Genomic DNA, 12,714 nt, shown 5'->3' on the forward strand with positions numbered 1-12,714 from the left:
TGGTTTTTCACGCTTCACAAGCAGTGCTGGTTGTGATTTCATATATTTATATCGTCAGAGCATGTGTGCGATCGCCGAAAGAACGGAGTAAATTCATGCAGACCTGTTTGCCCCATTTAATCGCACTGGTCAACTTCTTCATCGCACTCGGTTTTGACCTCATGTACGCTCGCTATGGTCCCACCAGCCGTATGCAGGCTCTCCGCAATTTCATGTCCCTGGATTATCTAATTGTTCCGCCGCTCCTAAATCCCCTCATTTATGGACTGAGACTGAACCAGATCCGCCGGAGAATCTTTAGGATTTGCGGCCGGAAAAGACATGCTCTGAAGTGAATGTTTGTACTTTGTTCAGACTGGAAAAGCAACACCCCCGTACAAATGTTTTCATAAAATCGACAACAGGACAAAAATGGTCTTTGAACAGCGTAACAAAACGATTTTAAGATGCTGCACAGTTTTAGATATTCCCAGAAGTAATATAAGCCTATCTTGGTAAAATGGCTTTGTTTGGTTTACATTTTTTTTTTTTGTTTCAAGCAAGACTTTGTCGGGCATGAGTTGTGCAGCCTTGTGGACGAAAACATTTCCCTTCTGGTACATTCAGAGCGGGAAAACCCAGACAGATGCAAACTAGAATGAGTCTCTTTTTTACCCCGTGTTGAGACTGCTATCCATATTCAAGAGAGTAAAACATGTAGATTGTATTTTAAGTTGCAGTGATGCAAATAAAATTAATAATGTAGCTGTGTTTTTCCAAAATGAGTCCTTCTCTTAGATAATTACAAAAACATCACACACACACATACATATAAATATAACAAAAAATATCACCAATATATATATATTTCTTTGAAATGGCAATTAATATGCAGAACAATGTTTTTAATGAGGTCTGTTATTTAACTTTTTGAATTGTTGGGGAAACCTAGTCTTTGATATCATTCTTTTCTCTCTAACCGATGACGAACTGCGCAGACAAACGGCCAGATGAGGTAATCAGCGGAAAGTTGTGTTTGATGATCACAGTAATTGGTGGACACATTCTATGAGCGTGCCCAACGTGTGTGGATTCTGGTTGTTGTCACGGACTGCCGTTGAGAAACTGTCCCTGCGTGCGCACATTGGTTAAAAAAAAATGTTGCTTACTGAACCTGCCGTTACTGTCTCATCCTTGGGGTTTCCGAGTCTGTTCCTGGGGTGTTGCTCCCCACATTAACATGCACAGGATGCTGCTGCAGAGGTGCCACTGAGATACAGCAGCTGAGCTACAAAAAAAAAAAAAGCGAATAATTACTACAACCGCTACACAAATTTGAATGTAGTTTGTTACCAGAAAACGTCTGCAAAATACAATTAAACTGCTTAGTTTAACTACATGTAGTTAAACTACTCCCCTACACAGTGTTCAATACGCATGAGATCCTGTACATGAGAATAATGTGCAGTTTGATTCTTCATGGCCCCTTGGAGCAGAGCATGCTGCAGTTTTGGCTGCTAGTGATATATAATAATATCACTAAAAAAAATCTTGGAGAATAATCAAGAATATTCCCAATTCACATTTACATAGGCATATTATTACACTGCACTGGAAAAGTCAACAGATTTTTTTAAAGAATTAACTGGTACTGCAAGAAAAAATATGCAGCAGTCATGGAGGAAAGAAATTCTGGTTTGACCTTGTGACATTATGAGACAACTTTGGCACAGTACAATAACACACATTCCCACCATTCAAGGAAAATTTAATCAGGATGTTTGCCTGACAGCAGTTATGACGGCATGACATGATAAGACACAAGTATCATGCACATAATAAAACATTTCCTTAATCACCAGACTCAACATCATTCAGCAAAGAGGGGCCTTCTCAAAGCGTAACTCTAGGAGCTGGGGCAAATTATAGTTCTGACAGACACTCAGACACACTCTGGTTAAGTCCTAAAAGGACCAGATGAAGGATAAATGCAGAACGGTATTTTCAGTATCACAGAAGCATCAGAAGTGAGTGAGGTTCAGTGCTCAGTACCTTAATCCCTTTGCGTGCATGCCAAATCTGCCCAATCCTTGCCCATTTAAGGGGTAGGCTACCCTATTTAAAACTCCAGAGACTTGAAAAATGGTTCAATTGAAGGACATTTGTACCATTTACAATACTTAGATTAGTTTATATTTGTAATTTTGGAAGAAATAAAGTACCACAAATGCAACTGTCTAGGCAACAAATCAAAAATTAATTTGTTCTTATTTAGTTTGCAATGAAATACTGAGAGATCCCATATATAAAACAGGTTAAACTATATATTTCCTGGACCAAAAAATCCTTGACCACAAGTGCATAAAATCTAAGGGTGGATATGCAGAACTACTAAAGTTCTATGAAGCAAAAAGTAAGCATTGTACCTAGTGTCTCCAAATCTATCCAAAATGTCTAAATTATGTATTGCTTTAAATCACAACATAATCATGTATTTCACTACAAATCAACTGTTTTGACTTAAGAAACTCACTTTTGTGTCATTTTCAAGTGGGAATTACAGGCTTTCCGTCAGTACAGTGGTCTAAAATATCTAGGGGTCCAGAAACATATCCAAAATCTCTCCAAAAATGAATAAAATGCTTTTTGTCCATTATGAAGCATATAAATGTGCCCCTTATGATGTTTTAAGATGAAACATTGATATGAGAATAAAACATATTGCAAAAATATTTTCACACAATGTTGTAAAGTACCTAAATGTGTAATCATTAACTCTCGTATGTTTTTCTGTACTCTACATTATGTAATGTTTTCTTGTATGGGGATGGGACAACATTAAAACAATATTCAAACATACACCACATTTTGGAAATGTTCCAACTCTAGAATTGAGGTCTAGAATTGATTTAAAGGGTGGCATTTGCATTTGGAATCTGTTGCTGCTAACTCTCAATATGAAGTCCAAAGAGCTGTCACTGTCGGTGAAGCAAGCCATCATTAGGCTGAAAAAAAAAACCATCAGAGAGATAGCAAAATCATTAGGTGTGGCCAAATCAACTATTTGGTACATTCTTAAAAAGAAAGAACGCACTGGTGAGCTCAGAAACACCAAAAGGCCTAGAAGACCACAGAAAACAACTGTGGTGGATGACAGAGGAATACTTTCCCTGGTGAAGAAAAACCCCTTCACAACAGTTGGCCAGATCAAGAATACCCTCCAGGAGGTAGGCGTATCTGTGTCAAAGTCAACAATCAAGAGAAGACTTCACCAGAGTAAATACAGAGGGTTTACCACAAGATTTAAACCATTGGTAAGCATTGGTATCCACTGGCAAAAGCGCATGCAATTAATGAAAAACAAAGAGATAATGCCAACAAACTGGAACGAGCTCAGACAAATATAAAATACATTAAAAAAAAAAAAACAGACGAGCAACTCAAATTTAGTCAAGATTGAAAAATTGTGGGGTTGCGTCCAAGTTTTTACTCCTTTTCTTGTTTTCTTCAGGAGAACGATAACGATTTGTTGCAGACTAGGGCTAGTGGTCTTCTGAAGGCCCTGCTTTCCGTTTCCTGTTTTGTCCAACACCTGCAATTGTTTGTCCATTATAGTTTCGAGTTTCTGTTTTTGTGTGTCTTCATAATAAAAGTGTTTGTTAACAGTATGTTGGGGAAAATATCTTTTGCACTTTGTTTTGCTATGGGCACAAGGGATTTTATGTTGCGCTCAAATTCATGTTGTCCTTGTCATTGTATTGTGGGTGGATTTGGGACGAAACAATACCCAGAATATGATGATTTCTATGGGCTGCATACTTTGGGCAGTCATGGAATGCAAGAGATTTGCAACCAAGTACTAAGCATGGTGGCTTTATGTGTTAATTTGTACAGTTACTAATGGTTCCCTAACATGGGGGGACAACTTAGAAAAAAGGCTATAATTTATAAAACATGGATCAACCAGTAAGGGTGAAAATACCATATAAACAGAGCTAGCAGACTGCACTTATTCATTGTTTCTTTTCAAGTTTAATGTGCTAGAGCCAAAACATCAAAAAAATGTATCGCCATCCAAATTCTTACAGACCACAATCTATATCAGACAGTTTAGCAGTTTAGTTTGCCCTGAATGAAAAGTGCCCCCCCCCAATTACCCAATTAGAGCACTGTAGAACTGGGCCAACTGTAATGCAGGACATGGTGCAAGATACGCATTAACTACTATAAATATTTAAGAAAATTACTTTGTCATACATTATTTTTTCTGTATGCTCATGAGAGGCATACTTGTAAGACAACAGGCACTGAACTGTGGACATATATGCGTTATAGAAACTACTGTTCATGCGTGCTGAGTACACATTCTATTCTTAAAGGCGTTGTACAGCTGTGTACAGTTGTCAGACCCCGTCTGTCTGTTCTTTATGTCGATATCTTATTGTTTTTTGATGAGCCTTGTGTAATGTTCTGCGCTGGTGACAATGTGAAATTCCATGTTGATGATTAATAAACTATACCAGCATCATCACCATTGAATTCAACTCTTGCCAGTGTTATTTCTCGATTTTCTCTCTCAGGACTTCAGCTCATTAGGCAGATTCGAAGAGGACGGTGATTAGCCGGCAAATCTCAAAGGCCGTTTACACAACCATATAAAGCCTTACGCTGTGAACACAGACATTAAATCTTCGCGTGCTGATTTCTCTATACAGTTAGAAACCAAATGAAGTCTTCAGACCCTTGGCTTGAACATCGGGAAAGTTTTATATTATTTCTCGAAATAGAACGATATTTATGCTAATTTCAAGAAGAGTTGCAGGATTGCAGCCTTATAGTTCTTCGTGATTTTCAACTGACAAACAATGTGAAAATGAACACGCAACATCCGAGCTAGGTGATTTCGGAATAGGAAGCACACAAGCTTATATACAAACAAGCAGCCTGCTTATTGAAAGTTGTGTTTGATGATCACAGTAATTGGTGGACACATTCTATGAGCGTGCCCAACGTGTGTGGATTCTGGTTGTTGTCACGGACTGCCGTTGAGAAACTGTCCCTGCGTGCGCACATTGGTTAAAAAAAAATGTCGCTTACTGAACCTGCCGTTGCTGTCTCATCCTTGGGGTTTCCGAGTCTGTTCCTGGGGTGTTGCTCCCCACATTAACATGCACAGGATGCTGCTGCAGAGGTGCCACTGAGATACAGCAGCTGAGCTACAAAAAAAAAAAAAGAGAAAAAAAAGTGAATAATTACTACAACCGCTACACAAATTTGAATGTAGTTTGTTACCAGAAAACGTCTGCAAAATACAATTAAACTGCTTAGTTTAACTACATGTAGTTAAACTACTCCCATACACAGTGTTCAATACGCATGAGATCTTATCCTGTACATGAGAATAATGTGCAGTTTGATTCTTCATGGCCCCTTGGAGCAGAGCATGCTGCAGTCTTGGCTGCTAGTGATATATAATAATATCACTAAAAAAAATCATGGAGAATAATCAAGAATATTCCCAATTCACATTTACATAGGCATATTATTACACTGCACTGGAAAAGTCAACAGATTTTTTTAAAAGAATTAACTGGTACTGCAAGAAAAAATATGCAGCAGTCATGGAGGAAAGAAATTCTGGTTTGACCTTGTGACATTATGAGACAACTTTGGCACAGTACAATAACACACATTCCCACCATTCAAGGAAAATCTAATCAGGATGTTTGCCTGACAGCAGTTATGACAGCATGACATGATAAGACACAAGTATCATGCACATAATAAAACATTTCCTTAATCACCAGACTCAACATCATTCAGCAAAGAGGGGCCTTCTCAAAGCATAACTCTAGGAGCTGGGGCAAATTATAGTTCTGACAGACACTCAGACACACTCTGGTTAAGTCCTAAAAGGACCGGATGAAGGATAAATGCAGAACGGTATTTTCAGTATCACAGAAGCATCAGAAGTGAGTGAGGTTCAGTGCTCAGTACCTTAATCCCTTTGCGTGCATGCCAAATCTGCCCAATCCTTGCCCATTTAAGGGGTAGGCTACCCTATTTAAACCTCCAGAGACTTGAAAAATGGTTCAATTGAAGAAGGACATTTGTACCATTTACAATACTTAGATTAGTTTATATTTGTAATTTTGGAAGAAATAAAGTGCCACAAATGCAACTGTCTAGGTAAAAAATCAAAAATTAATTTGTTCTTATTTAGTTTGCAATGAATTACTGAGAGATCCCATATATAAAACAGGTTAAACTATATATTTCCCGGACCAAAAAATCCTTGACCACAAGTGCATAAAATCTAAGGGTGGACATGCAGAACTACTAAAGTTCTATGAAGCAAAAAGTAAGCATTGTACCTAGTGTCTCCAAATCTATCCAAAATGTCTAAATCATGTATTGCTTTGAATCACAACATAATCATGTATTTCACTACAAATCAACTGTTTTGACTTAAGAAACTCACTTTTGTGTCATTTTCAAGTGGGAATTACAGGCTTTCCGTCAGTACAGTGGTCTAAAATATCTAGGGGTCCAGAAACATATCCAAAATCTCTCCAAAAATGAATAAAATGCTTTTTGTCCATTATGAAGCATATAAATGTGCCCCTTATGATGTTTTAAGATGAAACATTGATATGAGAATAAAACATATTGCAAAAATATTATCACACAATGTTGTAAAGTACCTAAATGTGTAATCATTAACTCTCGTATGTTTTTCTGTACTCTACATTATGTAATGTTTTCTTGTATGGGGATGGGACAACATTAAAACAATATTCAAACATACACCACATTTTGGAAATGTTCCAACTCTAGAATTGAGGTCTAGAATTGATTTAAAGGGTGGCATTTTCATTTGGAATCTGTTGCTGCTAACTCTCAATATGAAGTCCAAAGAGCTGTCACTGTCGGTGAAGCAAGCCATCATTAGGCTGAAAAAAAAACCATCAGAGAGATAGCAAAATCATTAGGTGTGGCCAAATCAATTATTTGGTACATTCTTAAAAAGAAAGAACGCACTGGTGAGCTCAGAAACACCAAAAGGCCTAGAAGACCACAGAAACAACTGTGGTGGATGACAGAAGAATACTTTCCCTGGTGAAGAAAAACCCCTTCACAACAGTTGGCCAGATCAAGAATACCCTCCAGGAGGTAGGCGTATCTGTGTCAAAGTTAACAATCAAGAGAAGACTTCACCAGAGTAAATACAGAGGGTTTACCACAAGATTTAAACCATTGGTAAGCATTGGTATCCACTGGCAAAAGCGCATGCAATTAATGAAAAACAAAGAGATAATGCCAACAAACTGGAACGAGCTCAGACAAATATAAAATACATTTAAAAAAATTAAAAAAAAACAGACGAGCAACTCAAATTTAGTCAAGATTGAAAAATTGTGGGGTTGCGTCCAAGTTTTTACTCCTTTTCTTGTTTTCTTCAGGAGAACGATAACGATTTGTTGCAGACTAGGGCTAGTGGTCTTCTGAAGGCCCTGCTTTCCGTTTCCTGTTTTGTCCAACACCTGCAATTGTTTGTCCATTATAGTTTCGAGTTTCTGTTTTTGTGTGTCTTCATAATAAAAGTGTTTGTTAACAGTATGTTGGGGAAAATATCTTTTGCACTTTGTTTTGCTATGGGCACAAGGGATTTTATGTTGCGCTCAAATTCATGTTGTCCTTGTCATTGTATTGTGGGTGGATTTGGGACGAAACAATACCCAGAATATGATGATTTCTATGGGCTGCATACTTTGGGCAGTCATGGAATGCAAGAGATTTGCAACCAAGTACTAAGCATGGTGGCTTTATGTGTTAATTTGTACAGTTACTAATGGTTCCCTAACATGGGGGGACAACTTAGAAAAAAGGCTATAATTTATAAAACATGGATCAACCAGTAAGGGTGAAAATACCATATAAACACAGCTAGCAGACTGCACTTATTCATTGTTTCTTTTCAAGTTTAATGTGCTAGAGCCAAAACATCAAAAAAATGTATCGCCATCCAAATACTTACAGACCACAATCTATATCATACAGTTTAGCTGTATATCATACAGTTTAGCATACAAAGCATGAAAAAAGCCTGCAAACTGCACACTGTGCCCTGAATGAAAAGTGCGCTGGTGACAATGTGAAATTCCATGTTGATGATTAATAAACTATATCAGCATCATCACCATTGAATTCAACTCTTGCCAGTGTTATTTCTCGATTTTCTCTCTCAGGACTTCAGCTCATTAGGCAGATTCGAAGAGGACGGTGATTAGCCGGCAAATCTCAAAGGCCGTTTACACAACCATATAAAGCCTTACGCTGTGAACACAGACATTAAATCTTCGCGTGCTGATTTCTCTATACAGTTAGAAACCAAATGAAGTCTTCAGACCCTTGGCTTGAACATCGGGAAAGTTTTATATTATTTCTCGAAATAGAACGATATTTATGCTAATTTCAAGAAGAGTTGCAGGATTGCAGCCTTATAGTTCTTCGTGATTTTCAACTGACAAACAATGTGAAAATGAACACGCAACATCCGAGCTAGGTGATTTCGGAATAGGAAGCACACAAGCTTATATACAAACAAGCAGCCTGCTTATTGTGTCTGTACTTGTTCTGTTTGCGATGCAGGAGAAATTATCACCGGAAAAGCCGATGCAAGACCATCTCGGAACGTCACCATTGTTAATGTATGCATCTACGTTAAAAGTACGATGGGGAATTCAACTGAAACACTGTTTGTTCTACAAGGACTGAATGAGACAGTGTCAAGCAAGCACACATACTTCATCCTCATTCTTCTTGTTTACCTTTTTACTATTTTTGCGAACCTAACTTTGATTGTGACAATTATTTTGGAGAAAACGCTCCATGAGCCCATGCTTATATTCCTGTGTAACTTGTGTGTAAATGGAATATTTGGTGCCTCCATATTTTATCCTAAAATATTGGTGGACCTTTCCTCTGACTTGAGTGTTACTTCGTATGAAGCTTGTCTGGGTCAAATTTTTGTATTATACAGCTACGTATACTGCGAATTTACTACATTAGCAATGATGGCTTATGACAGGTATGTCGCGATATGCAAGCCGCTCAATTACCACTCCATCATCACGCCTCGGACGATGATGAAATTGTTGCTTTTTACCTGGCTTTCATCCATCTGTGAATCAGTTGGCGTGACGGCCCTGGTAGCTAGACTGCCCCTCTGTGGATTCAACATCGAAAAGATTTACTGCACTGCTTGGGCCGTGGTAAAGCTGTCATGTGTGGACACCACAATCAACAACATATACGGGTACATTCTCATGGTTTTCCACGCTTTACAAGCAGTGCTGATCGTGATTTCTTACATTCATATCGTCAGAGCATCTGTGCGATCGCCAAAAGAAAGGAGTAAATTCATGCAGACGTGTTTACCCCATTTAGTCACACTGGCCAACTTCTTCATCGCACTCGGTTTTGATCTCATGTACACTCGCTATGGTCCCACCACCCGTATGCAGGCTCTCCGCAATTTCATGTCCCTGGATTACTTAATTGTTCCACCGCTTCTAAATCCCCTCATTTATGGACTGAGACTGAACCAAATTCGCCGGAGAATCTTTAGGATTTGCAGCAAGAAAAGACATGCTCTAAAGTGAATGTTTGCACTTTGTTCAGGCAGGAAAAGCCATATCCAACCGACGAATGCTTTCATAAAAATGAGAACAGGACAAAAATAATCTCTGAACAGCGAAACTAAAAGATTCTGAGACGCAGCACAATTTCAGACATTCTGATAAGTTATATAAGCCTGTCTTGGTCTAGTGGCCTAGTTTGGTTTACATTATTATTTAGTTTCACGCATGGGTTGCGTTGCCTTGTGTATGAATACATTGTCCTTATGTACATTCGGAGCTGGAATGGCCAGACAGATGTAAACTGGAATGAGTCTCTTTCCCCCCCCTGTGTTGAGACTGCTATTCATATTCAAGAGAGTAAAAAATGTAGATAGCATTTTAAGTTCCAGTGATAAAAATAATTGTTAATAATGATCTTTGATATGGCAATAAATATATACAACAATGTTTTTAATGAGGTTTGTTATTTAACTTTTTGAATGTTGGTGTTCAGTCAGTGTTGGGGAAACCTAGTTTCTGCTATCATTCTTTTCTCTCTATTCTATGACGCATTGTGCAGACAGGTTCAGCTACTTTAAGGCCAGATGGGGTAATCAGTGGAAAGTTGTGTTTGAAGATCACAGTTGTGAGAAGTTATTGGAGGACACATTCTATGAGCGTGCCCAATGTGTGAGGATTCTGATTGTTGCCTGTGAAAGATGGATGTATGAGACAGTTCAGAGTTCTCTAGGACTGCTTGTCAGAAGCACTCCCTATGTGCACATTAGTCAATAAATGTCCCTTATTCAACCAGCCATTGCCATCTTATCCTCTGGTTCCCAGAAAAAGAAGCAGTTTGTGTAGCAGTTAATTTTGTTTCACACAAACTTGTATCTCAGTGAGTAAAAAAATTGTGGTTTGCATTACTTTCAGAGGCTGTTCAAACTAATTTTACTTATCATAAATTCTAATGCAAATTATAATTTTATTTTTTTACAGTGAAAAGTCAGAAACATAGAAAATCATAAAGAAACACAAATATAGATTTTTAAAATAATTCTATTGTTAGTCATTGATTACTTGCAATATTCATACTGTATATTCATTATTTTTCCTTAGTAGTATCTACATAAAGTGAATACAAGCACCACATAATTTATGGAATAGGTGTTATTTGAATTAAGGAATTGGTTATGAGAGGGAACTGAATTGAGGGAGTAATGGACAGAATTTATTTGAGCGAATTGATACTAAAAAATTTACATTGCATTAAATTTATTTGGCAGACATCTTTTCCAAAGCAATGTACAATAAGTGCATGCTGAAGGTCCAACTACAAAACACAGTCCAATAAGGTACATTACTCATTGCAGTATATAACAGTCATCAATAGCCACAAACATCAAGTCCAGTTCATACAGGAAGCACAGGCTAGGTTGAAAAAGTTTTGGTAAGTCAAACTGGGAGACATGACAGCAAACTACATCATCAAGATAATGCTACAAGTGCAAAATAAGTGCTGGATGGAGATACAAATGTAACATGAAGGAGCTAGAAGAACAAGATAGAAGCATACAAGTGATCAGAGTGATCCTAGATTGGGAGTGCCCTGCAGAGAAGTAACAATGTATTATGATGTGATTGACAGCAGCAGCAGGATTAATTCTGAAAGGTAAATTAACGTCTTACCTGCTCCAATCAAACCAAGTGCCTCAAAACTCATTGGTTGGAGCTTCACCTTGAAGTAGGACAAAGAGCCCAAATACACTGCTTGTTTCAGGGACAAAAACTGGAATGTTCTTGACTGGGTAAGTCAGTCACATCGTCCAAAATCTAATGGAACATACATTTCACTTTGCTGAAGACAAAACTGAAGGCAAAAAGCCCTGATACAAATAAGGCCATAAGACGGCTACAGCACAGGCCTGGCAGATCACCACCAGAGATGATACTGTCATGTGCAGGTGCTGAAACTAACCCCCTGCATGTGATCTGTGCTTCTCTCCCTACTTGGGCAGCAGTGTAGTATAATGGGTAAGGAGTTGGTCTTGTAGCCTAAAGGTCTCAGGTTCGATTCCCCGCTAGGACACTGCCGTTATACCCTTGAGCAAGGTACTTAACCTGCATTGCTTCAGTATATATCCAGCTGTATGATTGGATACAATGTAAATGCTATGTAAATTACTTGTGTAAGTCGCTCCGGATAAGAGCATCTGCTAAATGCCTGTAATGTGCTCCACCTCAACAAGCTGCTAATTGCCTGATTGGCGTCACCTGCCTGTGGCCCTACATAAGCCTGCTGCAGCTAGAAAAGATGGAAGTTTTTGAGGAAAAGGTTGTGGTTGGATCCTGCACAACGTTGTAGACTTCTGGTTTTCCTTTTGGCTATTTGTGTTTTTGTGTGGTGTTGGATGGTGAATGTTCATTTTCCATTAGGTGCAAGTTTTGTTAGGTTTTAGGTCAGAGTAGAAAACCTGCAAAAGACTCACCATTTCTTGTTTTCTTTGGAAGAACAATGACTATTTTTTGTAGACTAGGGCTAGTAGTTTTCTGTAGGCCCTGCTTTGGCCTTACCTGTTGTGCCAGCACTTACAACTGTTTGCTCCTGTTTTGTCCAACACCTGCAATTGATTGTCCATTATAGTTTTGCATTTCTGTTTTTGTGTCTTTATAATAAAAGTGTTTGTTAATAGTATGTTGGGGGAAATTACTTTTGCACTTTGTTTTCTTACGGGCACTAGGGATTTTATGTTGCGCTCAAATTCATGTTGCCATTGTCATTGTATTGTATTGTGGGTGGATTTGGGATGAAACAATACCCAGAATCTGGTGATTTCTATGGGTTTCAGACTTTGGGCAGTCATGGAATGCAAGGGATTTGCAGCAAAGTAAAAAAACAATATTGGCTTTATTTAAGATTATGTTAATTTGTTCAGTTACTAATGGTCCCTAATAGGGGGGGTCTACTTATAAAAATGGCTATAATTCTACATGGATCAACCAATAAGGGTGCAAATACCCTAAAATCACAGCTTCAAGTCTGCACTTTAAGCTCATACGCATTGTTTATCTTCAAATCTACTGTGCTAAAGCACATAGCTTAAACATTAAA

At 38.2% G+C, this 12,714-nt stretch overlaps 1 protein-coding gene across 1 annotated transcript; it reads left to right on the top strand.

The window, feature by feature from the left end:
* Window positions 1–8,591: 8,591 nt before the first annotated feature.
* Window positions 8,592–10,044, top strand: LOC135236928 (olfactory receptor 2B6-like). The gene has a single exon (XM_064303533.1). It carries the CDS (start codon window positions 8,715–8,717, stop codon window positions 9,642–9,644), a length of 930 nt encoding a protein of 309 aa, XP_064159603.1. The 5' UTR covers window positions 8,592–8,714; the 3' UTR covers window positions 9,645–10,044.
* The last annotated feature ends 2,670 nt before the right edge of the window (window positions 10,045–12,714 follow it).

The sequence above is a fragment of the Anguilla rostrata genome, chromosome 12 (assembly GCF_018555375.3).
Source record: "Anguilla rostrata isolate EN2019 chromosome 12, ASM1855537v3, whole genome shotgun sequence".
Classification (NCBI taxonomy): Eukaryota; Metazoa; Chordata; class Actinopteri; order Anguilliformes; family Anguillidae; genus Anguilla; species Anguilla rostrata.

Coding starts and splice junctions, on each gene's coding strand:
- LOC135236928 (XM_064303533.1), top strand. CDS start 8,715: ATGGGGAATTCAACTGAAACACTGTTTGTTCTACAAGGACTGAATGAG.